Below are 27,469 nucleotides of genomic sequence, written 5' to 3'. Positions count from 1 at the left end.
CTCATAGACATCTGAAATGTGACCCCGACTACACACTGCTTTTTGTAAGATGTCAAAAGCCAAAAAGGTTGGAAACCACCAAATAAATGTAGTGGAGTAAAAGTATAAAGTAGCATCAAATGAAAATACTCAAATAAAGTACAAGTACCTCAAAATTGTACGTAAGGACAGTAGTTGAGTAAAAGAACTTAGTCTCTTTCCACCACTGCTGGTTAGTTTACCAACATTTTTAACACAAAACATATGATGAGATTATAGAATATGACACACAATTATTGATTAAACTAACTAAAAATCAGCTATACACATGAATGCATTAATAATTATCTAATAGGCTAATATGTAACACTACACTACGGAGCTCATACTTCTGCATTCAGTAGTTTTACTTTTGATACATTTTGCTGATAATATTTATGCACTTTTATTGAAGTAACAGTTTCAGTGTAGAACTTGAATATGTTTACAGTGTTATATTGCTGCTTTTAACAAAGTACAGAATCTGAATACTTCCTCCGTCACTGGTGACTAAAACCCCAGTGGTTCCCAAAGTGGGGCCTAGGGACCTGCACAGGATCCCCCCCCCCCCCCACAAAAAGACGTTCCAATTTTGTTGTATGTTTATAAAAAGGCAAAACTACATTATAAATTAAAGTTTCATTCATTCCTCCCATCACTCCAACTACGGTGCACAGATGCATGACTCTTTATGTCTAAGCCTAGCAACAACTACATTTTTGTATAAAGTCTAATATGAACAATACAGCACTATAACAACAAAAAGATCCACAGAACAAAATCTTTCATAGTGGTGTCTGTGAGCAAAATCACCCTGGGATGTAGAGTTGAGGAATCCCTGCTTTGTTCTGTATCAGCAGGAAAACTGACTCTTTGACGTCTTGCTCTGTCAGCGTGTAAAGAACAGTCTTTTACTTCATCAGGATGCAGGTACATCTACATAAATAGCTGAACGATTTAGCAAGTTAAAACAAATATTAGATATTTCAACTTTTCAGCATGACAAAAATATTAAATGTTTAAATGTTACCGGCTTTTTTCAGAGCTTTCACTGCACTCCATCCACTGAGGAAGACAAATTACAAATGTTGTCATATAACAAGATATGTTCTTCCTTGTTACTAGTTATAAAAATATATATATATTTAGCCTATGAAATTATTGATACAATTAAAACTTCATTTCTACACACTTTTCTTTCAAAACTACAAACTTTAATACCTAATATAAATAAGACAAATTCATCATGAATTCTTATGTCACATTGTGTCAGTTACAGTGATGTACGCAATCTCTTATGTGTCCATGTAGACTTTTACGTACGTGTGTACAGCACTGGTGCTGCAACCTGGACAGTGTAGTGACTGCAGCCTGTGAATCAGATAGTTGAGACCTGGAAATCCTTTGATTGTGGACACTCCTGAGAGGTGGTTTGGCTCGGGCCAAAACACAGTCACAATACACAAATCTGGAAATCTTACTTGGCAGAAACCAGCCACTTCTGTTTGCAACAGGTCTGCTTATCAAACAATATGGACCCTTTAGGCAAAGTATGTGTAACTCATTTCAGAAGAAACAAAAATTCAAGTTAAATACAGTATTTAATATGTCAACTTAATTGCTACAAAAGTCTTAAAGTAGGTGCCAAATGTGAGTCTTGTAATAGGGCAGAGTTTAATAGATTGCAGTGGCTTTGAATGTGCATCACACATTTAACAGTTTTTCAATATCATCTTCCTTTGAGGCCTTTTTTTTTAATTTTGTCTGCTCGCTGAGTTAATTCCTTTCCTGTCACAGCATGTTGGTGGAGCAGCTTCAAATCAACTGCCAAATACAGACCACAGACAGGCTGGTGGGAAGTGACTTCCTACCCTCTCTGCTCCTCTTTCTCTGAAGCAGCACTCTAGAAGTGCTGAGTTTGAACTGAGTACATGACGGTGATATAATGGAACCACAGGGCGATCAGCAAATATAGACAAAGTCCTGATTCAGCATGCACCTTGATAGAGTTAAACACCTTCAAGCTTTACAGAGTGATCATACTAATCAGGCCAGGGCTGAAATGAGCATATTTCATGAAACAGGCATTTTTCTGAGTATTTTATTTTAAAATAACTATTAACAGTGTGAATAAACACAGATAGAAAATTTAAACCTACTTTGACAAATTTGTTGCAAGCAAAAGCAAAACTTAGATAAAATTGAAATTAGTATAATACCTCAATACCCTCTCGGTATTATGTACTGTTACACATACTGTAGAAGAGATCAGGCCACTGAACTGAAGACCACACACCACGTCTAAATGGTGTTTACTGACGTCTTTAAATAGTCAAGCATATTTCCTCATGAATACAATACAGCACAATCAAAAAGAGACTGCTTAATAACATTTAATTACAGTGCAATTTCAGCAAGGGGCTTACAAATTCTCCTAATGATTTAAATATGTTTAGATAGCTTGTTTGACAGTTTTTATTTCTGACACTGCTAACATATTGTTTTTGTATCTGACTTTGTGCTGTGTGTATGGAAATGTTTGTGGTTCCTAAAACACTCCTCCAAGTAAAAGGAGGCTTTTTTGAAGTACTGACATTTACTCTTGTCATTAATCTGGTAAAATCCTTGTGAAGTTCACTGTGGTGAACCAAGCGATCTATTTATGTCACTGCAGCACCTTTGACCTTTACGCGTTAACGCTGTTGTAGTCTTCACACCAAACCCATTCACCTCATATAGGTCAACTCCCGCTATATACTAGAGATCATGCACTATTACTAATGTCAACAGTGTACTGTTTTGACAGTAGTGTAAAGAAATACTCTACAGTAATGACACAGGGCGTGTGCTTACAGACATCAGTGAAACTGCAAGGTTGAGAGATACTGCTAAATAATCTGTTAGCCATAATGTTTTGCTAAGGATTTATTACTTTATTTTTTGAGGGTTTTGTGAGCTGCTGCAGCTCGAGAATACTCCACCATAAACTTTTTATTTTCAGCTGTGAGCAACTATCAACACAAGATTCAAAAATGTAAATGCAGTATACATTTTTCACATTTTGTAATTTTTACAGTGTTAATTTGTATTTAGTGTGCAACTGACAGACTTGATTCATTAAAAAGAACTATTTAATGACAATGAATTATCTCCACACAACTGAGCAAACTCTTCTGAGAATGTAATATGTGGTTGAAAAAGCAAGTTAGTCGACCTCACGTTAAGATTTTTACCTCTATCAAACTGCTGATTCCAAGCTCAAGAATTAACGTTTATGCTTGTTAATTTAAAGAAATAGTTCAACCTTTGGGGAAAAATGGTAATTCACTTTTTGGAAGAGAGTTATATCAGAAGATTGTAAGTATGGAGCTACAGCCAGCAGTCAGTTAGCTTAGCATGAGGAATATAAACAGCTGGTCTGGCTCTGTCCAAAGGTTAAAAAAACTGAATTATTATCATGTTATATCTCATTTGTTTAATTTATACAAAAACTGAAGTTTGAAAATGATAATTTGTGGTTTTACAAGGGTTAGTAAAAAATCACAGTACCCAGCCAAGACATAGCCTGGCACATAACCCCTGTAAAACCACAACATGTTGTTTTTACATTTCAATTTGTTTTTGTTTTGTTTTTGTTCTGTTTTTGTTTTTCTTAATTAGATATAATGTGTTAATTGGTAAGCTTTTGAGGTGCATGTTGATGGATTTTGTTACCTTTGTACAGAGCCAGGCTAACAGTTGATGCTAAGCTAAGCGAGCTGTCTCTACTGTACATTGACCATACTGACCATACTATCCTCACCTAACTCTCAGCAAGAAGAGAGTAAGTATATTTCCTCAAATGGCAAACTATTTTTTTAATGACTATTATGTAGTAACTAATGTCCATGTCTTACACTCCTTAAACATACTGTATCATTTCTGTTAGTATCTATTGTATTTATAATTATAGCAATTAGTCAAGAACAAGTTTTTGGATCTTTTGCGTTGGTTTCCCTGAAGGTCAAAACAGTTGACGTGAGACATCACAGCCTGAATTCATGAGCTCACAGTTTGTTAGTGAGTGTGTCTCTGTGTGTATAACTTGGGACTTTCCTTGTGTGTGTTCATCTGTTTTGTATACAAGATTCCCACCACATAAAGTTGATTCTGATTCACTGGCCTCTGGCTGGTTTGACGTGCTCTAGTCCCACGGGAACCACACCGGTGTCCCAGACAAATCCTCCTGCCAACACGCCAGCCTCCAGAGAGCTAGGCCGGCTAAAGCCTCACTTCCCCTCCAGAGGCAGAAAAAAAATCCAAACAAAGTAAATAGTAAGCACCTAGTAGTCAACTTCCTTATCCTTGTTAATTATTCAAAATCCTGGAGGAGAGACCGGCCCACAGTTGCCTTCTGAGTCAATTTTTTTTTCTCATACAGTCACTCACTCACCACAACAGCCCCCCTCTCCTCCTGCCTCCCCTTTCAACTTCAAACCCAGTCATTTCTGCAAGCTGCGCTTTGATTGTACCAAACACCTGTATTTTTCGAGGAGAGACTTCCTTGCGAGCCCCCGCCTCCCATCTTTGATTGTTAAACATTAGTGGCGCCGTCATTACTGTCTGTGCGACTGATGCCGCCCAGCTTCCCCTCCCATCTTCCACCTCTGCCTTTTAACCGGAACTTTAATTGCTCAGACAAAATTTGGATTGCTTTATTTTATCTAATTTTCAAAAACCTTTTTGTGTGTGTGTGTGAAGGGTTGTAAAACTTGAAGTGCCTCGCTGGATTTATCGGATGAGCTGGAGATGATCACAGATTTCCTAACAGCTATAAACGGTGCACTCAACCCAAAAATGTACTCCGATTTGTTATGAGGAGATGTGGGAACTTTTTTTTAGATTTCGAGCATAAAGTTTGTACTAGCCAGATGGACACAGATACCCAACATTTTTTTTTCCTGGCTCACCAGTAATCCTTCAGGAAGACAGACAGACAGACGGACAGACAGACAGACAGACAGGCAGACAGACACCTTTGCAGCAGTAATACCATGCTTTATTAGACAGCCTCTCCTGCCATCCTGTCTCCCCCCTCAGATTAATATCCTCTGGGCTTCTCACCAGCTGTTTCCGTCCCTTAACACCCCTCATCTTCCTCCGGCCGGCCCTCTGCTTCACATGGCAGGGCTTACAAACTGGGCCACAACGCCTGCGTGGCTCTACGAGAGGTCTTCGGCTTAGCACTGTGTGTGTGTGTGTGTGTGTGTGTGTGTGTGTGTGTGTGTGTGTCAATATGTGTCTGTTATATGTTCACCCAGTAAGCCAGCTTTTTTGTCCATGCAACTTAATACATCATTGTGCTGAGACACAGTGTTTTAAGTTGATGAAATCTCTGAACGTGTGTGGTTTTAACCATCTTATTTGCACCCACATAAGGAGGGACAGACCAGGACAGATGAAATTGTATACACTACCGGGAATAGTTTTCTACAAATGATCTGCTAATGGTATGAAAATTTCCCTGGAACTGATGATATCATGATGATACTTATGATGTCAAACAATATAAACTTTTTAAAGGAGAAGCAAATGCCAAAAGAGCATCTTCTTTAAATGACTTTACTTGATGGAGTCTGTTTTTATCACGTCATTAATCAGCACAAGTGTTTGTTGTCAAAGTGATATGATGTATTGGTGTATTTACAAGGTTTGTTTTTCATTCTTCTATTTAGTTTCACTCTGTCTGTGCTTGTTTCTGTGCCTGTTTCTGTGTGTGTGTGTGTGTGTGTGTGTGTGTGTGTGTGTGTGTGTGTACTGTATATGTGTGTGAGACCTTGCTTGGGTGTGTCTGCCTTTGGCTCAGGTGGGTGTTTACTTCCCATGGTGTTTTTACTGTTTGTGTGTAAGGGCAGACAGGATGTGCAATGCTTGTCAGCACGCTCCAGGAGATGAAAGGCCGGTAAGGGTGTGGAAGTAGCCGAGTGCTGTTCAGGTAACAGGTTGTCTTCTCAGAAACCTCTTGAGAATTCAGTCCTGTTGCTTTCAGCATTCCTAGTGTGCCACAAGAGAACACCACTCACCACCCAGCTGCTTCAAAAAATAACTCAACACCTCCTACAAATCTTGGCCTAACTGAGCACCGATAGCATCCAGGTGCTCAACACAGTCTCAAAAGGCAAGAGAAGTTGGGAGCAGCTAGGCTGGTGCTCCTGTTGGTTACACGCTCACCTGTACATTTGAACTGTTATTAGACTGCTGTTATTAGACTTACAAAACTGATTGCATCACCAAAGTTGACAGATGCAACATGTTGTCAGTTTTAAGAATGTTGCCTACTGCCATGCATATTAATGAGCAATAGTTATTGACAGGACAGCAGTCTGGTTTGGACATGGGGAATGACAAACCAAGAATGCTGTCAATCACTGCAATGCAGTTGGGCAGGTTCTCATTGTTGACGTTAGAACTTACAGCAACCACATCCTTGACAATCTATTTTTAACACAGGTTAACTTATTAGTTTGACTCCATATTGTCAATATACTGTTCAGTCAATCACTGTAAACAAGGAATTTGGTTTCTCCCAGCATTGAAAAATTAAGTTAAGAATCTAATGGAACTTGTTTTCACTTTACTATCAGTCTGACATCATGTTCATGTTAGCTTATATCTGTATTGAATTTCATTTTCAGTCAAAACAGGAGGGGTTAGCAGTGGCTAGCGGTTGCTAGAAGCTGTTCACTTGTAGCTACATTCATTTGTTTTTTGGCTACTGGGGGCAGCACAAGCTGTGAACACAACACCGACATATCATCAGCCTATGAAGTTGATATGGAAAACTTAGCAAACAGTTGTGTAATTATACATTTAGCTGACAAAAAGCAACATAAGCATGTTGTGTTTGTGACCACGTGACAAATCTAATATTCACTCTCCTTGTACTTCTGCTTTGCTTTCTGCTAACTCTTGAGGGGAAGATCTGGCTCTATAGCTGCTTAATGCTCCACTGTGTTCACCAAATAGTAGCTAACTTTGTCGATTTGTGCCGGGGCAGATAATGTTCAGCAGGTTTTTAAAGCTTTTTCACTTAAAACAGCTGTCTGCTCCTACTGGAAACATGCTTGATGAGAGCAGTGAAGGTGAATGAAAACAGTAAAGTCACCCAGCAGAGTCAAGTGATTCTCTGTATTCTCACTACAAGCAACTTCTTTCACATTACACTTCATTATTTGATCCAATGTTAAGTCATTAATGGGGTGGACAAAATTGTAAATTGGAGGTGTGGACAATGATTCTGAGTTGTTGTTGTTGTTGTTGTTGTTGTTGTTGTTGTTGTTGTTTTAAATAACAGTGATGTTCCACCATCTGTGATTTTCTCTCCAGGAACTTTGTCCACAAGCTTCAGTTTTTACTGGAACTGCTACTGAAGAAATAGTCTCCATGAAAACTGTTATTATCCAGAGTAACAGAGACAACTGTTTGTGAAAGACAGTTTTTCACTTGCCTCCATTGTATGGAGGTTGTGGCAGGTATCTCTGAGACAGAGGCTCATCTCCACACTATAGAACCAAAACTATCTGCATGGCTAGATACCACCAGACGTAAGTGAGAAAATATGTTTTCTCATAATATCTATGTACTGACCGTTTACAATCACTGTAGGGTGAAAAGTGTAAATGTGATCAATGTTGAGAGCAGTCGGAAGTTGTTGTGGAGTGTGTGTGTCTGGAAAAAATGAGCTCACAGACAGGAAGTATATGCAACATAGTTCAGTGAAACACCAGTGAGAGGAGACACCAACTCAATTAACCCACTGACACACAGGAATTCAACCAACTTTAATTACACTGATTAGCCAACATGTGATCCAGAGGACTGGTAAAGAGCGGTGGTGAGCAGTCATGTTTTCACAACACCAAAAACTGTGACCCTCAGACTGCAAAACAAACATACTGTAAATGGCTCTGAGAAACACATTGATTGAAGAAGTTGGCTGGAAGATTCATTTAATGAATAAATGTAGTCAATTGTAGATAAATTATATGTGGTTGATTGTAAAATGTAGTCAATTGAATTTAGTACAGTGAGTTTAAACATATCCTAATGGATAAACATATCCATTAGGATATGTTTATCCATTAGGCCTTCTGTTGTAAATGTTAATATAGTTGTCAGTAAATAATTTAATAATGTAAAGCATCAGTGTATGATTTTTTAAAAACTATTAATAAAACCATTATGTACAACTTATAAACCCTTTGCAAAGACTGCCTTATTACAAAGTGGCAACTAGCCTATATATATATCGATTTTCCTGATAATACTTTTATTCCAAATTATAAACTTTTAATAAAAAATTATGAATGCAACTTTTACTTGTAATACATATTTTTCATTGTGGTACTGTTTGCTCTAAACATTTCTTCCATGACTCTTAGTAACATCTCTCTGCTGTAACTCTCTTTTAGATCTTTGACATATAAAGTCTGTTTAACACTACTGTCTTACATGTCCTGTAACATAGGTGACAGAAGGAAATAACATCTGGTATAAACAATAAGTGAATTAAGTATAGAGTAAAGAAAGAATGTATAAAATGAATTGAATTAAATAAGTAAAAAAAAACAAGATATATAATCAGATACTCTTGAATAAAGGCTTCCAACATATCAACAGGTGTCCACAGGTAGACACACTCCTGACCTGTGACCTTATGGGAAAGGTTAGATGAAATCAAACATGTGCTGGAGGGCTGGTGGTGTTTCCTCTGAAAATATTGTGAAATGTTGTGAATGCAGGGTAAGAATTTACTGCAGCTCATCAGTTTGAGCCACAGACATGAACTCAGTCAAGCTGATAACTATCAACCAAACAGATGATCTGCTTTCAGTACTTTGGATTTAATTACCCTTGGTCCTTTTATTTCTTTTCTTCTTTTTCTTTCTTTTTTTTTTTTTTTTACAGTGCATGTGGCGCAAAAAAATAAATCGTAGATTGAGGGATTTCCATGACCTTGAGTGTAATTATAAGCATCATATTGGCTGTGGGTTTGCAGACTAATGATGGAGAGCTACATCAGCAGTCAGCCGGGCCTGCTGTGCAGCTTTACACAGGTGTGGACCGGACTCTTTGAGACGGTGAGTTGTGCTTGTGGCCAGACGAGACGAGACCTTTAAGTACAGACCTTTGGATTTCTCGGTCACGTGACTCGGTATCTACAACCTGCCTTCTCCCAGCCGGCCGTCCGCTCTCACGATTGAAAAAAAAGGTAAACATTTTCTGCTGCAGCATTAACAACGTAGTACTAGTTAACAGATTATTAGCGCAGGAGTTGAACCCCTTACTCAACCCTGCGAAAGAGACGAAACGACGGGAAGCGACGGGCGTGTCGCTGCTCCGGAGAGAGAAACGGGGAGTGACAGTGAGGGCACGTCGCTCAGTCAGGCCTTATCTCTGTAATAAACACTGATCACACACGGAGATCCGCCACAGGCTACCTCCGCCATCAGCGCACTTTTCGCGACATTATTTCCGGATCGAAAGCGATTCATGGTCGCAAAATGCGAGACGAGAGCGATAATAGAGCGACGTGGCGGTCGGATTTGTGAAGATTACAGTCAATAAAGTGCTCTGCACAAGACTGCCTCCTAATCCCTGTGTGAAAGGGATGGGCAGTGAGTGCACCGGCTGAGTCTGACTTTCTGCAAACAAGCTGGGTGGGGAATGGAAGGAGACTCTTCCTTTACCCCACACATGCACATTATGGTCACAGGGTGTAGGCTCACACACTTGTGCTGGATGTCTAACACATTGTCAGATGAAACCAGAGTGTTTACATGAGGTAGTCACTTGGTTGAATGAGTACTTATTTTGCATCTCATCTTTCAATAAACAGTTTTAATTCCGTCCTCTAGAAGCAGCCAGACTTTACTTGCGTCTGACTGTTTTTCCTCCCACTCATTTTTATTTTTTGTTGTCATTTTGTTGCAGGATGGCAGAGGCTCCCATGTCATGTGACTGTTTTGTTTCCTTGCCCCCTGGCTCTCGCGATGACCATGTGATTTTTGGGAAGAACTCGGACCGTCCCCGGGATGAGGTGCAGGAGGTGGTCTCCTACCCTGCAGGATCTCATTCTCCAGGCTCCATGCTGGAGGTGAAACAGCTTTGAGACACCCACAGTATCACACTACTGCCTCTGCTGCTGCTGCTACAGCTGACTGACAGTAGCTATTATGCAGCATTTTAAATTCATACTTGACTGACTGACACTGCATACATCCAGTCTGGTGCACTGCAGAAAATCAATTCAGACATATAAAGTTTCAAATAATATATTTCCTGATACTAATAATACATCACTATTCATAATAATACGCCTGTCTGACTGCAGTCTGAGCCACAATTGTTAAACATTTACGTGATTTTACAGGACTTCATGCAGAAATCCTGTTAACGGTTAACAAGCATGATGAAATATTTTCTCCTTTTCATTTCTCTTTGTGTTACATTTTCACTAGAATAAATCCACAGCTCATACAGTGTTTGTATTAGTATTAGTGCAGTGATGTGATGTTGAGACAAAAAGAGGGAATTTTTAACTAAAACGACCGTAACTGTGGCGGATATCTACTTTATTTGACTAACTCAGACAGCTGAAGCCTCGTGTTATCTTCAGATAAACTTTAAAAAACATTTTTGGTCAAAACCAGAACAGTGGATTTTATCTCCCATCACTAACATTGTGAGTGTGTTTGAAGGGATCTTCTAATGTTCAGTATGAACAGGAGGAATGATTACAGCAAGAAAAACCTGTTTCAATGTTCATATGGACACCTGACTGTTGTTGTAAGAGACATGAAAAATCATGAACCTATTGTTTAAGCTTTGCTTTTGAGAAAAAGAATGTAATCTTGGAGCTCAGTGGCAATAATCAGATCAGAGTTACTGAGGATTAAAGGGTTGGTTTAGCAAAATTGCAGAAATAAAATACAATGGAGGTGAATGGAATGTTATGAGTGCTGCTCACAGCTTTTAAAAATTTAACAGCAACATCTCTGTCTAGAAACAGCTTCCTCATTACTCTCAATTATCTCTGACCTCAGTGTGCGTAGTTTTCACTGGAAATACTTTCTACCAAACTAATAATTCGTCTCTGAAAATGTTGTTGATGTTACTGTTGAATTTTTTACATTTACATTTTTTTAATCCTGTGAGCAACACAAACCAAATTCCATTCACCTCTTTTGTTTTGGGTTTGGAGGCAGACATCTCAAAGACATATAAAACCAAAACTATCTGGATGGTTAAATGCCTTGAAAAGTAAGTGAAAAAATGTTTTTTCTGGTAATTTTGGGTAAACCGACCCTTTAAACTTCATACAACCATCAATGCAGTTTGTCTTCCTTGTATGATACAAATATTCACTTTGAAAATGTCTTACAATGCAATGTGACCTTAGTGTCAACAACAGCATTCTCCTGTCTCTCATTTCTGTTTCATCCATGTTTAATACTTAATGTAACAAATTGATGCATCAATATTGTTTATCTAAGAGAGGCTACATTTGCCGATAGATGCATGGAACCACAAATGTGTCAGTATTTTTAGATATGTCATGTGTTATCCATAGCAACAGGTTTTAATTTTGGCCTTTCAGTGTCACTCAAGTGGACACTTTGTCCTTGAGCAAAAAGCTGCTCAGCATTATATATAACAGGGAATTAATGCAATTTGTTGTCCAGTTACAGTATAAATGTGTCAGTTTACCACACACAGAAAATGTAATTCATAATTATCTGTGCAATGTGACTTTAATATAAACAGCATAGCTTTTTCTCTCTTTCTGTCTCTCACTCTCTGTTTTCATCTTTAGTGCACATACATCCAGATCCCCCAGGTGGAGCAGACCCACGCTGTCATCCTCAGCAAACCTGCATGGATGTGGGGGGCTGAAATGGGAGCCAATGATCAGGGAGTCTGTATTGGGAATGAGGCAGTTTGGACTCGAGAGCCCGTCGTCCCCGGGGAGGCTCTGCTAGGCATGGACCTTGTGCGGTGAGCTCCAAAAGACCTTTAAAAATCGCACATGCAATCTACAGAACATGGATACTAGACAGCAACATCACCCAATTCTAACAATAAAGAACAAGTAATCTTCCGAGCTGATTGGAGCTGCTATTGACTGCATTTATACAGTGGAAGTATTAACCTAATCCTCTCAGCCTTTGATCAGAAGGGTGTGTAGATTGTCAGAAGCGTGTTATGACAGGAGTTGTAAGTACTGTTGAAGCGTAGCGCTTATCTGTGCATCTCTGTGTATAAAAATACTCTGCAAGTGTGGAGATTCGCCAGGTGATACAATAGCATTTCCTCAAAAAAACAAGTCAGAAGAGCATGTAAATACTGCCACCAAACTAAACTGCTCTTTAAGGTTTGTGAGGAAAAAAAATAAATAAATGAAAAGATGAAACTAAAATAAAAATAGAAGAATCTTTGCGCAAAGCATCTTGAAGAAAGTGAAACATGTTGAAAGTTCTAAATCCTGTTTACCACTTTACAATTGAGCATACTTAAAAAGATGAATTCTTATATTTGACTTTATTAAATGTCTATAAAAAAACATTAATGCTTTGAAATTATTTATATTTTGTTCAAATGCATGAAAAAAGGACTTTTGGTTTGCATTTAAGTGAAACACTTTAATAACACTAACATACTAACATTTGAAACTTCAGGCTTGTTGTTTTATTGTGCAGTGGAAACTTTACATTTTGAAGTAAACTGGTATTTGTGATGGTCAGGCTGGGGCTGGAGCGTGGCGACAGTGCCTGGGCAGCAGTGACAGTGATCACCGGCCTCCTGGAGCAGCATGGCCAGGGAGGGCAGTGCAGGGAGGATCCGGCGCCCTTTAGCTACCACAACACCTTCCTCCTGGTGGACCGCAACGAGGCCTGGGTCCTGGAAACCGCTGGAAGGCTGTGGGTGGCGCAGAAAGTCACAGGTGAGGCTGGAGGATGCAGAGAAAAAAGCCCTATTCAAACAATTCTTTCTTGAATTTGTTCAGGAGATCATTTCACTGCACCAGTGTCTCACTAAAATAAGCACAAAAACTAGTTTTTTTCTACTTGTTTTTTTACTTGACTGCTGAAATGAAGCTGCAGAATGAACAACTTCCATCGCTGAGTGTGTGTGTATGTATGTGTGTGTGTGTGTTCAGCAGTTTGTGCAGAAAAAACTGAGAGCCTGAGGTTAATTATAAATAATGAGGTCTAATCCAAATACAGCATCTAGCTATATTCTGCATTGTCAAGATGTTCTTGCTATTAAGTCAAGTCAAGGCAAGTTTATTTATATAACCTAAAATCTCAAGTTTTAAGAGGGCTTTACTATCGACAAAAAAAACTTTATGATGAAACAAAATGAGATAAAGGTCAGGATGAGAAACAGGAGGAGTAGTGGGGTAGTAGAGTTACAATATAGAGAAAAAGAATTACAATACACAAGCAAAAAGTAGAAATTCTACAAAGTACTGGAAATGCAGCTCAATGCAGCTCAAGTTCAGCTCAATAATTAGATTAAAATGCCCCTTGCATTTCCGGAACTCAACAATAACGCGTCTCAGAAACGTCTCACGGACTAAAAGCTAAACCTCTCCAAAGTTTAGGTGCTCGGCTGCTTAAATCAGCCTTGAAGAGCAAATCAGCGCTAAAATCCATATGGAATATTTAAATGATTACATGACTCATTTTTGTTCTTTAATGTGGAAAACTAAATAACTAAGTAAATAAAGCCCTTTCAGATGTCTTTATTCCTCAACATGAGACTGCAGCTTATATACATGTGTCATATAATTCAGGGAATCCTCAAGTTGTGGTGAAGAGACTCCCATCATCCATCAGGGTTGGATCAGTGTGTCAAGAGGAGTTAAACCAAACAAGCATGCATGACACAAAACAGGATGTTTCTGACTAACGACTGAGAAATTTCAAACACGTTGCACTGGCAAGCAGGAGACTTGCATCTGCTTTTGAAAGACAGAATGTGCCTTTTCACATGCTAACAGCCGCTTTCTCTTTCCAGAGGGTGTGAAGAACATATCCAACCAGCTGACCATCGGCGCTGACATCTCTGCAGAGCACCCGGAGCTACGGAGCGTGGCCCAGGCTCAGGGCTGGTGGGACGGTGAAGGGGAGTTCAACTTCTCCCAGATCTTCAGCCCGGAGGACCCGCCTGCCAGGATGGAGCTGGCCAAAAAGCGCTACAAGGGAGGCACAGAGCTACTCCAGCAGCATGATGGTGAGAGTGGTCAACTCCTACATTTCCCAGAATGCCCTTGGACCCCCGAGGACATGCCTGCCTATGCTACATTCAGTAATAGGAGGAGAAGGCAGTAGTATCATTGACTGGGATAGGATACTTGTAGCAAGAGAGTATCAGTTCTTAATTATTAAAATATATCTTTAAGCTGCAGGGAATTCTGGTCTTTTGAGGCTACTTTCAGTAGAGAAATGGTTGCCTCTTTCTCTTTTATGATTAAGCATTGTTACAAAATTGTGACATGTTTTTTTTGTTTGTTTTGAGAGGATAGCACAAAATCTGTCAGTGTTTATGTGCTTAAAAGCTAAAGAATTTTCTGCTTTAGTTAATTGCAGCTCCACTTGAAATATCATGTAATTTCATATTGTCTGTGTTGTGTAATCTATTCTGGGAGTAAGAAAAAAATAAGAATAAGAAAAATGCACCACCTGACATCAGCATGGGGTAAAAAAGGTAGTTTTATCGTTGCAAGCTGTGTTGTAACATGTTTAGTGTTTTAGGATGGATTTTAACCTTCAATAGTCTGTTGTGGTCAGTCATATATAATTTAATGGGGATCTGCATTGACTGTCATCTGCTCTGTGACTCTCCTGTGTTGCCTTTGGTCCCAGGCTCAGTGACAGCAGAGGTGATGATGTCCATTCTGAGGGACAAGCCCAGTGGCATCTGCATGGATTCTGGAGGTTTCTGCACCACAGGAAGCATGGTGTCTGTCCTGCCCAAAGACACCAGCCTGCCCTGCATCCACTTCTTCACTGCCACTCCAGACCCCTCCAGGTGTGACACAGACTACATTAAGAATTTTTGTAAATTGTAAACATCAGTTAAGGCTATAATAACCCATTTATACCACAACATATTCATATATAGAAACGTAGTTTGTCTATTCTGCTACAGTCTATAGTCAGTCGCTGTAACACAATAGTAATCTATCAGTACCCTTCAAATTGAACATTCAGTTGCAAGGTTTTCGAAACTGATTGATACTATATTTGTGAATGAATGCTGTTCTTGGCGTTCTCTTTCAGAAATTCTCAGAAGTAAGTGAGTCAAAAGGTGAAAACATATAGGTAACACTTTATTTACGGGTCTGTAAATTCCTTCTAATTTCTAAATAATTTACTAGGATTTTTCCAGAAAGAACCACCACACTGCAGATCAGCTGAACATGAAAAAAAATGTGAAATTCGTCTACAGACACACATAAAATTCCATATAAATTCCATAATAAAGGAATGAGGGATAAATATTGACTTGGATTTAAATGGGGCCGTTCTTTCCAGGAAACTTTCAGCAAGTATTAGGAAATAATGGACCTTTAAAATAAAGCGTTACCTATATAGGTTTTAAATGCTGCAGTTTAATGGTGCCAAATGGCTGTTTAGACCGCCTCAGTGCTTATGTCACTGCTTCTTTGGAGTTTTACCCCAGACACTCCTACCAAATGGCAGCAAACACACACTGTATTCTAAATGTACTTGGCAGCTTTTTCAGCCATAAGGTTCTCTGAACTTACTGCATGTGAAACTAATTGACTTAGAGTCTACATTCTCATTAATCCCACATACATTTTCAAAACATTGCATGCTGTAATTCTAAAACATGTTGCTTAAACAGAGAAACATTGGATATCAATGCAAAAACTTGACTAAATTGAACAGACATTTAAAAGACATGGAAAAAACTTTAACAAAAATGGTGTATACTATGTACTGTTTGATTGATCGATTGTAACAAACATGGAAAACACAATTCAGTTTTAAAGAATACTATAAGGTACTTTTTTGTACTATAGATTAAGCATCATAGAAAAAACATGAATAAGTATACATACATTATAAAGGTGTTGAGACTCCAATGTTCTTTCCCTCCTCATCTCTGCTTTTCCATTCTGCATGTCGATATGAAATTCTGAGTGTTTCTATCTCTCCTGTTTTCCCCCCTGTCAACCCACCGCCATCCCACCCCACCTGTACCCTGGTAGGTCTATATTCAAGCCTTTTATCTTCTCGGAGTGTTCCACCCGAGTGCTGAGGGTGGTCTCTCCACAGTTTGGCCCAGATGACCCTGTCAGGAAGCAGCCTCGCTTTCAGACCCAGGTGGACCGCAGACATGACCTGTACAAGGCCCACCAGGTGGCGCTCAACACCATGGAGACCAACCCGGTGGGCACTGATGGATGACCTAGGTCAATGATAGTCCTGTACAGATCCTGGCAGAGCAGGGAGTTCACATTCATTACATGTACAGCCGAAGCAGAATCACTGTTATTGAGAGTTGAACTTGTTGCTGTGTAAGGATGGTTGCACAGCACAGGACCGACACTCCCACTGCACAGCAACACACAACAGGACCTCACAGTTAGTGCAGACAAGACACATGGCGTGAGTGTAGACTAAACATAAACACACAACAAGTACACATTCAAAGCCAAAGAGCAGGGTTTAGATTTTCAGTGCAATCAGAGACAACATGAAAATGCAGGGAGGTATTAGTACTTCAAAACAATGTATTTAGCTGACTGTCCAGTATGAGATGATGTGTGTTTTTTTGATGTGTGTTAAATATTATTTACGTATAAATCCTCTGCATTGGGCTTATTACATAATAATTCTGGTAGTGTGAGGTGAATTCACATTCACAGGAACGCCACTGTGCTGTTTGTATGCACAGAGTGAAGGTGAAGTAGCTGTGACCCAGTTCTATACTACATATTAATTCTGAGCAGGTTTTGAGTTTGTACTGTGTTCATAGTCTAGTCTCTATCTAAAGTTGACTAAAATTGCTAACATTGGCCATCAAAAGCTAGCGGTCATACCAGGCTGTACATAAGACTGTAGCAGCAGAACCCCATAGTGTATGAAACTGAGCAATGCTTGTTCTACTACTTATGAATTCAACTTTTTATTTATAAGAGGAAGAATATGTTATTTCTTCTTTTAAAAGTGTTGTAGACTTGTTTCAAAATAACTGCAGAACATCACGAGAAGTTCTTTGAAAGAAAAAATCATTATATAAAATGAATTCTTGACTTTGGAAATAGTGGTTTGACAAAGCAATCCTAACTCACGGTCAACTTGTTAGTTTTTTGCAGAGCTTTCACCATATCACAACGTCTTAATCAGTGGATGGACTTTGCTTGGTTGTCATGGGGATGGATCTGTTCACATGCAAGCTCAGTAGTTGCTGTAATTTCATTCACAGCACTTTCAGGACAGGTTGGCTTAAAAGTTAAGCATGGAAGTTCATTCGGAGACAGTTGCCTGAGAAAACAAGCTCCACTTAGGCTTGTTTTTAGAGCTTTTGATAGTGTCACATAGTCTTCATGTATTTTGCTTTCTGGTTGTGACTTTTAATTTGCAGAGACATTCCAAAGTTACGGTTTGGTTGCTGTATAAATGGTGCATGTATTGCATTCCAGCAAAGTGCATTATTTTTCGTATAGCCTACTAGCAGTTGTATGTACTAAACTGTGTTTAGTACATACAATATACTGTCAGTACGTTTGAATGGCATTGTGAACTATTTCCTGCTGTTTTGGTGAGCAAATAAGAGTGTGTTGAAACCCAGATTAGCCTGTAGAGGAAAATGAGTGTGATAGCAGGTGTGTAACTGCTGTTAGGTCCCACAGATGTCTGGTTAAATTAGTCTTAGGACTCTTTTCAAAAAGGCCAACAGTAGGATCTGCCTCCTTGTAAAATCCATCTTTATCCTGAGTGAGACTCAACACCGTTTCATAGATTTTATGATTATAAAAGAGAGAAGCAAAACAAGAAAAACTGCAAGATATTTTGAAAATCTTTTAAGCTGTTTATATAGGTCTATTATGCTTGCTTAAGGTATATTGTTATAAAACTGAAGTCTAATAATGGATCACACTGAAACATAATAAGAAACATTATTCGCTGATGCTCCTCTTGTATATATAAACCTAATGATCAGAAGTGTGTTTTCAAGTTTTAGAAGATGATATTAACACACAAAGGCTTCACCATATCTTAGAATTTAGCCTGCTTTAGAAGGTTTAAGCAAATGTAATCTAAGTACCACTTGACCCAGCTGTTACAGTTGTTTTGACGTTTCTCTGTCTTTCTCTCTCTCTCTCAGGATGAAGGCTTAGTGATCTATGAGATTCTGAGGGACCTGGAGTCGCAGTGTCTGAGCGAGATTTCAGCCATGCTGAGTGGAGAGATCCCCGGAGAGGAACTGGGGGACTTGTTTTTTGATTGCGTGGACACAGAGATTAAGTTCTACCAGTGAGGAGGTGGGAGGCTTCAGGAGTTGTATTTGGTGTGTGTGTGTGTGTGTGTGTGTGTGTGTGTGTGTGTGTGTGTGTGTGTGGTTGATAAGTTTCCAGACTGAAACTTAAAGTTATATAGTGATGAATATGCCTGACTATGATAATACAATGAGCCAGAGAGTCAATCATTCCCATGTTATGTTGGCAGATATAAGACACTTGCATAACTTCAGAACACATTGCATGATATAAATGCTGATTCAAACCTAATTTAATCATTATCTTCAAGATCACATTTATCTGTGGAAAAACAGGCTGTGCAGGTGCAGAGAATTCAAATATCTCACCCCCCAAGTGACACACATTTATGATGATCCCATTTAGTCAAACTTGCTGAAATCTGGACAGACCTCACCATGATTCTGAAGTCTGAGCCGTTTAAAGGCACAAATCTGAAAATTGACAATTGTCACTGTAATTGTAATTAGCTGTTAAATGATAGTTTAACAGTCTTCTTGTGTGTTTTTGGCATAATCCAACAATCTTTTGACAGTGCTGCCCCAGATTAAAGCACATTGAAAACACAACATAATGAGAGCCTTTCTCTAGTTAGGTGGTAACAGTTTGTAAGATCAAAAAGTAAAAGCCACTTTAAGAACTTAAGGGAAAGCTGTTATTCTTACAAAAGGTTCCTGGTGTCTCTTGGTATGGTTTTGCCTCTCCAACACTTTTGCTTCCACTCATTCTTCATATGTAGATAGGATAGCTTGATTGTAAATTTTCTGCCACCTTTACCATAAACGCCTAACATGTATGAAACTGTCCTCTGTTACAGTGCCCTCAGGTGGACATCCCTAGCGCTCGCAGAGTGGCAGGAGAAGACCCTGGGACTGTTAAAAACTCCTCCTCTGAGTGGCCTCCGTCTCACTCACTCAACACACATCCCTAACACCATTCCATCAATAACACAGGCTAAATGTCTAAAATGCACATGTGTTTGGAGCATATTTATCATCTGTATCACCCAGGGAGCAATGACTGCACCTCATTAGTGAGTATAGTGATGTAGACTACACAGGCGCCTATGTAGAGCTGTGTGACGTTGCACAAATTCTGTAATTATGGCATTTGTTTAACATTTAATTTGTTCTTGCAAATGAAGGGGTTGTCATTTGATGGCCAGCTGTAGGGAAGGATCTAATAAAGAACGTGTATAGTGTGTCCTGAGTGTGTTGTAAGCTTTTTGGTTGCACTAGTGGCGCGGCAGCAGGGATGGCAATGACATGTCATACAGTCCCTGATCAATCTGTCCAATGAATCTTTTAACTACTGCTCTAAGGAATTGCTATGACATTTTGTACAGACTTTCATATTCCCCAGAAAATTACCTCATGACAACTTTGATGATCCTTTGACTTTTCATTTAGCACCACCAACATGTACATTTTTCCACATGAGAGGATGCCTCAACATCATCTTATCATTAGGGGGTACACACACAGTGTGATAAGCATTATGTACTAAACATAAACATACTAACATAATAAGTTCATTGCTCAAGTAGTGTTAAATTAATTAATTCATTAGATATTCATGACTAAATTACTAAAAATCAAAGTTTCAAATGAAATCAAACAGTTTGGAATAAAGCGTCCATTATTAATTATTAAGGTTTAACACTCAAAAAGTTGAGCTGATGTGCTTCATCAGGACTGTATGGTTTGATCACATTTGCCTGTCAATGCTGCCAACATAAGCAAACAACCCCACTACTGTCAGATGTCACTGATTGTTGTACAGAAAAATGTGACATCACCATTTTCCAGCAGAGCCCAACCCACTTCAAACCAGCGAGAAGAGCTCAGACAAAAACACAAATACAGAAATCGCTAAAATAACCAGAATTTGTATTACTTTGGCAGAAAATTGTGTGTTCATGTAGGATCCCATCACTCATAGCAGGTAGCTGATTAAATAAAAAAAAGTTGTCAAGGCCTTTAAGTTGTCACTCCATTTTCATCCACTCAGCAATTTTGTTTTCTCTTGTATAGTGAGAATCACATCAATGAATTATTACAGCATTCACACCTCATATATTGTAGCCTTAATGGGGCAGTAGAAGGCACACGTCTTGATGGTAGAAATAAATCACATCAAATGTTATATCTGTGATCTCAGATGTGATGCAGTGCTGGGCTATTTATTGATGTAATGTTTATAATGTTACATGAAGCTGGATAGTCTGTGGGATTATGGTTTTGTAATATCTGATGCACTAATACTGATATAAGTGTATTTTCCTGTCTTTTAAAGATGAACGAATTCACAGTTCAGTAATACAACCTTTTGAAATTAACTGCTCCAGGGTGACAATGTACCATCCACATCCACATGATCCAGTGCTTATTGATAGAAACTCTGTGTGTAAATATCCTTTGAAGGTACCAAAAGTCATCCCCCCAAATGCTACATTATCATTAATGAGGCATTTGGTCTAAAACGGTTAAAGCCTTAGACTCTGTTATTATTATAGCTAGACAGTGTAACAAAAAAGCAATGATTATGGCAAGGTTCACTATACTACCTATCTGAAATTAAATGTGAAGGAATGCATACTGTAAACTCAGTGATTAGTTAACTTTTTTGAGTAAGGAGTCCAACGACTGGCCACAAGATGATACTTAATGTTGAATGTTGGGACATCTGAGAGAGAAATGATCCTGAAGCAGGATTTACACAATGTGGTGCAGTGTGTTTGTGTGATTTTAAATACCCTTCCTCACACCAAACAGCAGTGAAAAATCACGTGGTGACATAAAAAAAAACAGGAACAGCTGCTAGAACGATATTAAAAAGGAGTGTTGGGGCCACATTTAGAGGAAATGTTTGTTTTGTTTTGTTTTGTTTTGTTTTGAGATTACGAGAGTAAAGTCATAATATTTCGAGATAAATCGTAATTCTAGGAGAAAAAAAGTGGTAATATCAGATGTAACCACTGGTAGTCTTGCAGTCGACCACTTCCAGCCATTTCCTTTTCTACAAAAAGAGGCAATTTCCTCCAAGTCCGTGTGGTTCTTTCTTCGGAATTGACACAATCGTTCCAAAGTCCCGATACTCATAATAATCTGGTGCTAATGTGCCAAAAGATGAAGTATTTCGTTATTTGTGAAAACTATACTAAAGTACAAGATGCTCCACATTCCTCGTTTTAACGCAGGCGGCAGACTTCTCCTCTGATATTCCCTCGTACAAAACCAATTACACTTTTCTCCAGTCTATCCTCATAAAATTAAAACCTTTTTGTCGTAAAATTACTACTTTATTCTCGTAATATTACTACTTTATTCCCATAATATAACGAATTTTCTCTCGAAATCTCAGACTTTTTTCCCTCTCAGTGTCGCCCTAACACTCATACAATATGGCCGCAGCTGTAGGGGATAGTCTGTAAGCCTGACACTCACATTTTAAAAAAATGGATGGAATACTTTAAACCAAATCTCTGTCAACCTATAAGTCACCAATAATATGTAATAATAATAATCAAGGGAGCAGGTGTGGATAGTTCACTGCGGGGCAGCAGCATCAGGCTGTTCACACTCCGTCCAGGAGGCGGCGCTGCTTCAAACCTCTTCTTGCAGCCTCGGGGAGTTAGAGAACCAAACAGCCCGGTGAGGCGCACTCACTGCCTGCCAGTAAAGGTTAAAACTCGATTCAAACAACAGTCAGTCTGCATGAGAGGCAGCGTTTCAGCGTTTTCTCCTAGTTTCCCCCTTTGAATAGAGTGGAGTCGTTCAACGGAAAAGGTAATGTAACGTTAATGTAACGTTAGGTTGCCAATGCCAAGTGCAGAGTGTTGCTAACTAACTAACGCTAGGTTTAACGTTAAAAAACGGTCCCCTGCAGTTTATATTTCAGTTTAGCTGATTTGTCATAACACCTGGCTGAAATAGCGAATTGTGCGTTTGGTATTTTTGTCAAACTAGCTGAATGTTAGCCATCTGCGTATTTTAGGCTACTTCGCCGCCGACCCACTAACAAACACAAGCTAGCCACCTAGCTAACTAACATAGCGCCAAGCTAGGGCACAATCTACCACTAACGTTTCCACTAGCTAAAGTTCGGTGACAGATCGATCACAATAAGGTTTTCACTCCATTTAAACACTGTACAGCGGGTGTTTTTACGGAGTAATTAATCTTCAGTTGAATCCAGTGCAGATTCTACAATCTGCAGCGGTAGCTGGAGTGAAACCTGCACACCTTTAACCAGGGCCCTATGAAATCCGTTATAATATTTTCCAGATTACGTTTTATTTTTTCTGAATTCATAATCTTATTTTTGTCCCTTTCACCTGTCACCTCCCCACTTTACATGACTGAGGAGACAGTCTCCCTTTGGTCGCATAAAACATCAGAATAATATTCATTGGCCAACTATGTTTACACGGAATTTGACTCCGGTTTAGTGGCTCTCAATGCACTTACATACAATGGCAATACAACAATCTTATGTAAACAAAACTGTGAATAGGATACAGATAGTGCAAAGAAGAGTTGATTGTAATTTATAATTGCCTCCATGTGTTACATGATGGTTTCTGACCCGTTCATGTACAACTCTGTAGATTTTCAGCCTAGTCAGTGACATATAGCAACAGCGTAGTTCATGCTCATTTGGTGAAGATGCACATCCGTGTGATCACTGAAATTTTTAGTTTGGATGTTTGAAAACCTGCAAACTGTGGGTTGTGTTTTTGACACCACTGGCTTAATGGAAGGGTTTCATTCCAAGTCATGAAGTACAATAGCAATGCTAGTTTTTTCAGTACCTTAAATCAACATTGATTTACAGCAAAGATGAATGCATGAATCTTTTGTGATGCCTTTACAGCTCATGAGAGACTAAATGATACTATCATTAACAAATCATAATTTCCTTTTTGCTGCAGTCTTTGCCATCAGACCAGCTGCTGGAGTCACTGTGAGATGATGCACTCAGACAGGTCTGAGTATGGCCACAGACGGCAGCATGGTGACCGAGGCACAAGGCAGTGGGATGACTACAATGGCAGATGGGAAGAAAGACGTGAACCTCGCAGAGATATACCACGGGATTCCTATCATAAATATGGTGGGGATGGACACAGTAGCTCAGAGAGGACAAGCAGAAGTAGAGAGTACAGTGACTCACCTAAGATGCTGCACAGTAAAGACTCATTGAACAGAGAGAGGAGTAGAAAGAGCCCAGTGAGGAGACGCATGTCTTCACCTGATTGGAGTGTCTCTGAAAAGAAAAGGCAAAGGTTTACAGAGGATGACTATGATAATTACAGATACAGGCGAGAGCCTGAAGATAAAATGTACAGACAGTCACCAGACGGTTTTTCACGCATACATGTACCCAAGGATTTTAAACATACACTACAACAGGAAGAGGATTTCAAACACAGGAAAACACCTCAAGATTCCAGAAACAGGCATCGACATGAAGAGTTTACATACAAGCAACAACATGATGATTTAACCTACAGACGATCGTCTGGATATTACAGAGATAGAGATGGTCAAGAAAGGAGCCGGGGCTGGTCACAAGAAAGGACACAATCACAAGATTGCTCTATAAAGGTATGTCACAATAAACGTTATCTGTGAGTGTTAGGATCGTAACAGTATATTTTTGTCTATAAAAAAGTCCTGATGTGGTTCACCATATGTGTCTGCTGTATTATATTTATTCATAGCATATTTCTCCATATTGAACAGAGTTATGCCAAACCTAGAGAGAGGAATGACAGCCCCTCCACAGATCATAACGATTATCGTCAAAATGGAACAAGATTTCCATTGAATGGATCTAGTGGACAGGTGGGTTTATTTTTCAGGTGGCATTTTTCACATTGCGAAATGCATCTTTCATTTAAAATGTGTATTTCTTGGCAATAAATCAAACCTACATTGCTTCTCTAATTTCGGTCTAGGGTTAGTGTGTACATATGCACTGTAAGGTGTAATCAAAATATAATTGAACTAAATATTGGATCAAACTTAATATTGGCACATATCTGACTTTCGGAAGGCTTTTGGGCCCATATAATGGGATTGAGACATTCTCGTCATCAATGGATAGTTAAACAAAAATATTACAATCCACTTAATGAAATACTTTATCTTTTAATGCTTCTTCTGTGAGGTGTTTTTATGTTACCACCTTTGATGCCTCCAGTGTAGGTGTTTAGTATCACTACAACATAGGATGGAAGTGTCTTATATTATCAGGCCACATTGTATGTTCATAATATACCCAAAATAATCATGTTTGCATTTTTAGATTTACTTGGTGATAGACGGTGACAATGGGAAGGTTTACACTAGAAACGGTCTTCCTTTCCTTTCTTAAACATCCTCAATAACATCTACTGGTGGCAGGAAAATGTAGTTATTGTGGTCTCCACATGATTTCTGCAGCTCCGACGTTACATGTTTGATGAGGTGCTCATCAGTTCCAGCTGAACCTCCTGTGGAACTACAAACGTGACCTTCGCACTACCCTGACACCAAAAAAAAATCCAGCTCGAGGATTTTTTTGATTTGGTAATATTACTGAAAGGTTACTGGCTAGCTTCCCCATAGCAGCTTTACAGAGAAACAAATGTAACACCCCAGCAAATATAAACACTATATTCTTCTAAAAGAATCCCATTTTTCCACAAATAAAATTAGAAAGGGTCTGAATTCACTCAGACAGAAAGTGCTGTTGAATATGAATATAATAGAATTTGGATTGTTGAGAGATTTTTTTTGTTTGATAGCTACAAATTTCTCACTGGTTGTTCCGTAATACTACAAATTCATCTGTCAAACAAAGAGTGCAGATGAAAGTACGATAAACTGGTTGCTTCTGTGTGTTTCCCATCAGTCTTTTGAGCATGATGTCACCTACCAAAGTCCTGCTGTTCCTGAGGAGAAGAAGTCAACCAATGGTTTCCAGCGTTTCCTCGATGTGCTCAACAAAGGCGTGAATGTTGATGTTCTCACCAAGATAGTGACCCGGGCCCCTACAGGAGTGGAGGATCGACCATGTTCTCCAGCTTCTTTGCTGAGTGCAGTAGATCGTCCGCAGTCTCCCAGTTGTTCTGGGGGGCAACAGGGTGGCCAACAATATTCCCAGAACTGGAGTGAAAGCAAGGAATCCCACAGACTGGCTTCTCCACAGCAGCGACAGAGGTCCTTCAGCCCAAAGGGGGGCTCTCTGTCTGATGAAAAGCCTCGGCAAAGGAGTGACGGAGGACAAAGTTATTTCAGCTCTAACAGTAGATCCAGGTCGCCTTCGGTGGTGGAAAAGATAACACTGACACCTGAAGATGAGCACAAGCACAGGCAAATGCAGGATGTTTTGCAGGCCATTGGTATGGATTTAGGATTTGAGGAACTGGGTCAAATGTCACATCGGATCCAGGAGCGCTTATATGGGAAGAAGGATAGTGACTTGGGCCGCCATCGTAAAGGAAGTAGGGAAAGAGAAACAAGGCCAGCATTCTCTCCAAAGCGTCAAAGTAGATCATCACCATCAAGCAGATCTAGTTTTAGCCCTTTAACTCAGGACTATTCTCTGAAAAAAGACTCGTACAGTGCCCAGAGTGATGTAACAGAGGTACATCAATTACAGATGCATCAAGCTGTTGAATATGCTCAGCAGAGCAGCAGTAGCTCTTTACAGGACAGTGAGAAATGTGAAACTAACTCCCTGGAAAGCACTGTTGCATTTCAAACATTTTCTCCAAATGCCACCCACACTGTATCAGAACCACCTCCTACACCAGTGATGCCGACGTACTCTCCAGTGAACTATTCACCGCTGCTGTACCCACCTCTACCGCCAGCTCTGCCTCCTAACTTGCCCCATGTTGGTCCCAGGTTTCTCTTGCCTCACTTGCCTCCCTTCCTCCCTTACCCCTGTGTCCCACCTTTGAACATCCATCCAGCAGTACTTTCTCAAACAAGGCAAATCCTCCCACAACAACTTAGTAGTCACCAGCCACAGTATTTTAACTTACCAGATGTAAATCCAATCCAGCCTCTGAGCACCACACAAAAGTCAAAAACACCGTCAAGGCCTCGCTGTTTGCAGGTTATTGAAACGAAACAACCCGGATGAAGACCATAGTGTAGGATGAAATGAGACATCAAAAACAAGATGAAAACACAGAAAATAAAACTGTAGTTGACTACAAGTTAAATAACAAACCTCCAGGTGATGATGGGGTCCTAAAATAAAAAAACAACACATCACTGTTTGTTCAGCCAGTCTGCTGCTGTACACATAGCACGTCATGCTAAATAAAAACACTGAAACAGTGCAGAAACGTTTAATGATTTCTCAAAATGTTCTCTTAATTTGCTTCAACATACATAATCTTTTTGGTTGTAATTATCTGTGACCACAGAGGTCTCTTTGTAGGATACAGGCCTTTATCCAGATAAAATGGCACCATAGTCCAGCATTGAGTCCTCCACAAGGTTTTGGCTGACCTATGACTACAAACAGCCTCCTTGTTATATTCAGGTTGATACATTTTCTTTTTGTGCAATTGTGTTTATTTGTATTGTACAATAATAAACAATGTCTTAAATAAATCTCAATCAGACTAATAACCAAAACTATCCAATTATTGACATATATGTATTTTACTTCACAAATGTCAAAATTGGATTTGATAAATTTCATTTCAGCACCGTATCACACCTCAGAGAGATGAATGCAGATTCTGCAGATTCCTTGCTGCTGTGAAAAGCTGCTGAAAGGGTTTAGACTTTAGCCTTTTTGATGATTAAAAGCCATAACTTAGCCTGTTACGATCAAGAGCATGATGCCTGTAAAAATCTGCCAGCGGTTGAAATAAATCACATGGTA

At 39.3% G+C, this 27,469-nt stretch overlaps 2 protein-coding genes across 5 annotated transcripts; both read left to right on the top strand.

Moving 5' to 3' along the window:
* The first annotated feature begins 9,123 nt into the window (after positions 1-9,123).
* scrn2 (secernin 2) lies at positions 9,124-19,777 on the top strand. 3 transcript variants are annotated; one of them, XM_067584315.1, is made up of 9 exons: positions 9,124-9,268; positions 9,991-10,153; positions 11,873-12,054; positions 12,801-13,000; positions 14,080-14,295; positions 14,928-15,093; positions 16,301-16,481; positions 18,424-18,580; positions 19,392-19,777. In XM_067584315.1, the coding sequence occupies exons 2-8, from the start codon at positions 9,992-9,994 to the stop codon at positions 18,574-18,576; spliced, it is 1,260 nt and encodes a 419-aa protein (XP_067440416.1). In that variant the 5' UTR covers positions 9,124-9,268; position 9,991; the 3' UTR covers positions 18,577-18,580; positions 19,392-19,777. The 3 variants fall into 3 exon arrangements, with proteins under 3 accessions (XP_067440416.1, XP_067440417.1, XP_067440415.1); XM_067584314.1 differs by lacking the exon at positions 9,124-9,268 and adding an exon at positions 9,665-9,841; XM_067584316.1 differs by lacking the exons at positions 9,124-9,268; positions 19,392-19,777 and adding an exon at positions 9,656-9,841 and having other exon boundaries at positions 16,301-16,504; positions 18,424-18,552.
* Positions 19,778-22,163: 2,386 nt separating this feature from the next.
* On the top strand, positions 22,164-27,198 carry LOC137179549 (uncharacterized). Of its 2 annotated transcripts, XM_067584312.1 has the most exons (4): positions 22,168-22,362; positions 23,508-24,183; positions 24,322-24,423; positions 25,475-27,198. In XM_067584312.1, the coding sequence occupies exons 2-4, from the start codon at positions 23,545-23,547 to the stop codon at positions 26,711-26,713; spliced, it is 1,980 nt and encodes a 659-aa protein (XP_067440413.1). In that variant the 5' UTR covers positions 22,168-22,362; positions 23,508-23,544; the 3' UTR covers positions 26,714-27,198. The 2 variants fall into 2 exon arrangements, with proteins under 2 accessions (XP_067440414.1, XP_067440413.1); XM_067584313.1 differs by lacking the exon at positions 24,322-24,423 and having other exon boundaries at positions 22,164-22,362.
* The last annotated feature ends 271 nt before the right edge of the window (positions 27,199-27,469 follow it).

Source organism: Thunnus thynnus, chromosome 3 (assembly GCF_963924715.1).
Source record: "Thunnus thynnus chromosome 3, fThuThy2.1, whole genome shotgun sequence".
Lineage (NCBI taxonomy): Eukaryota > Metazoa > Chordata > Actinopteri > Scombriformes > Scombridae > Thunnus > Thunnus thynnus.
This window is presented reverse-complemented; position numbering and strand designations above follow the sequence as displayed.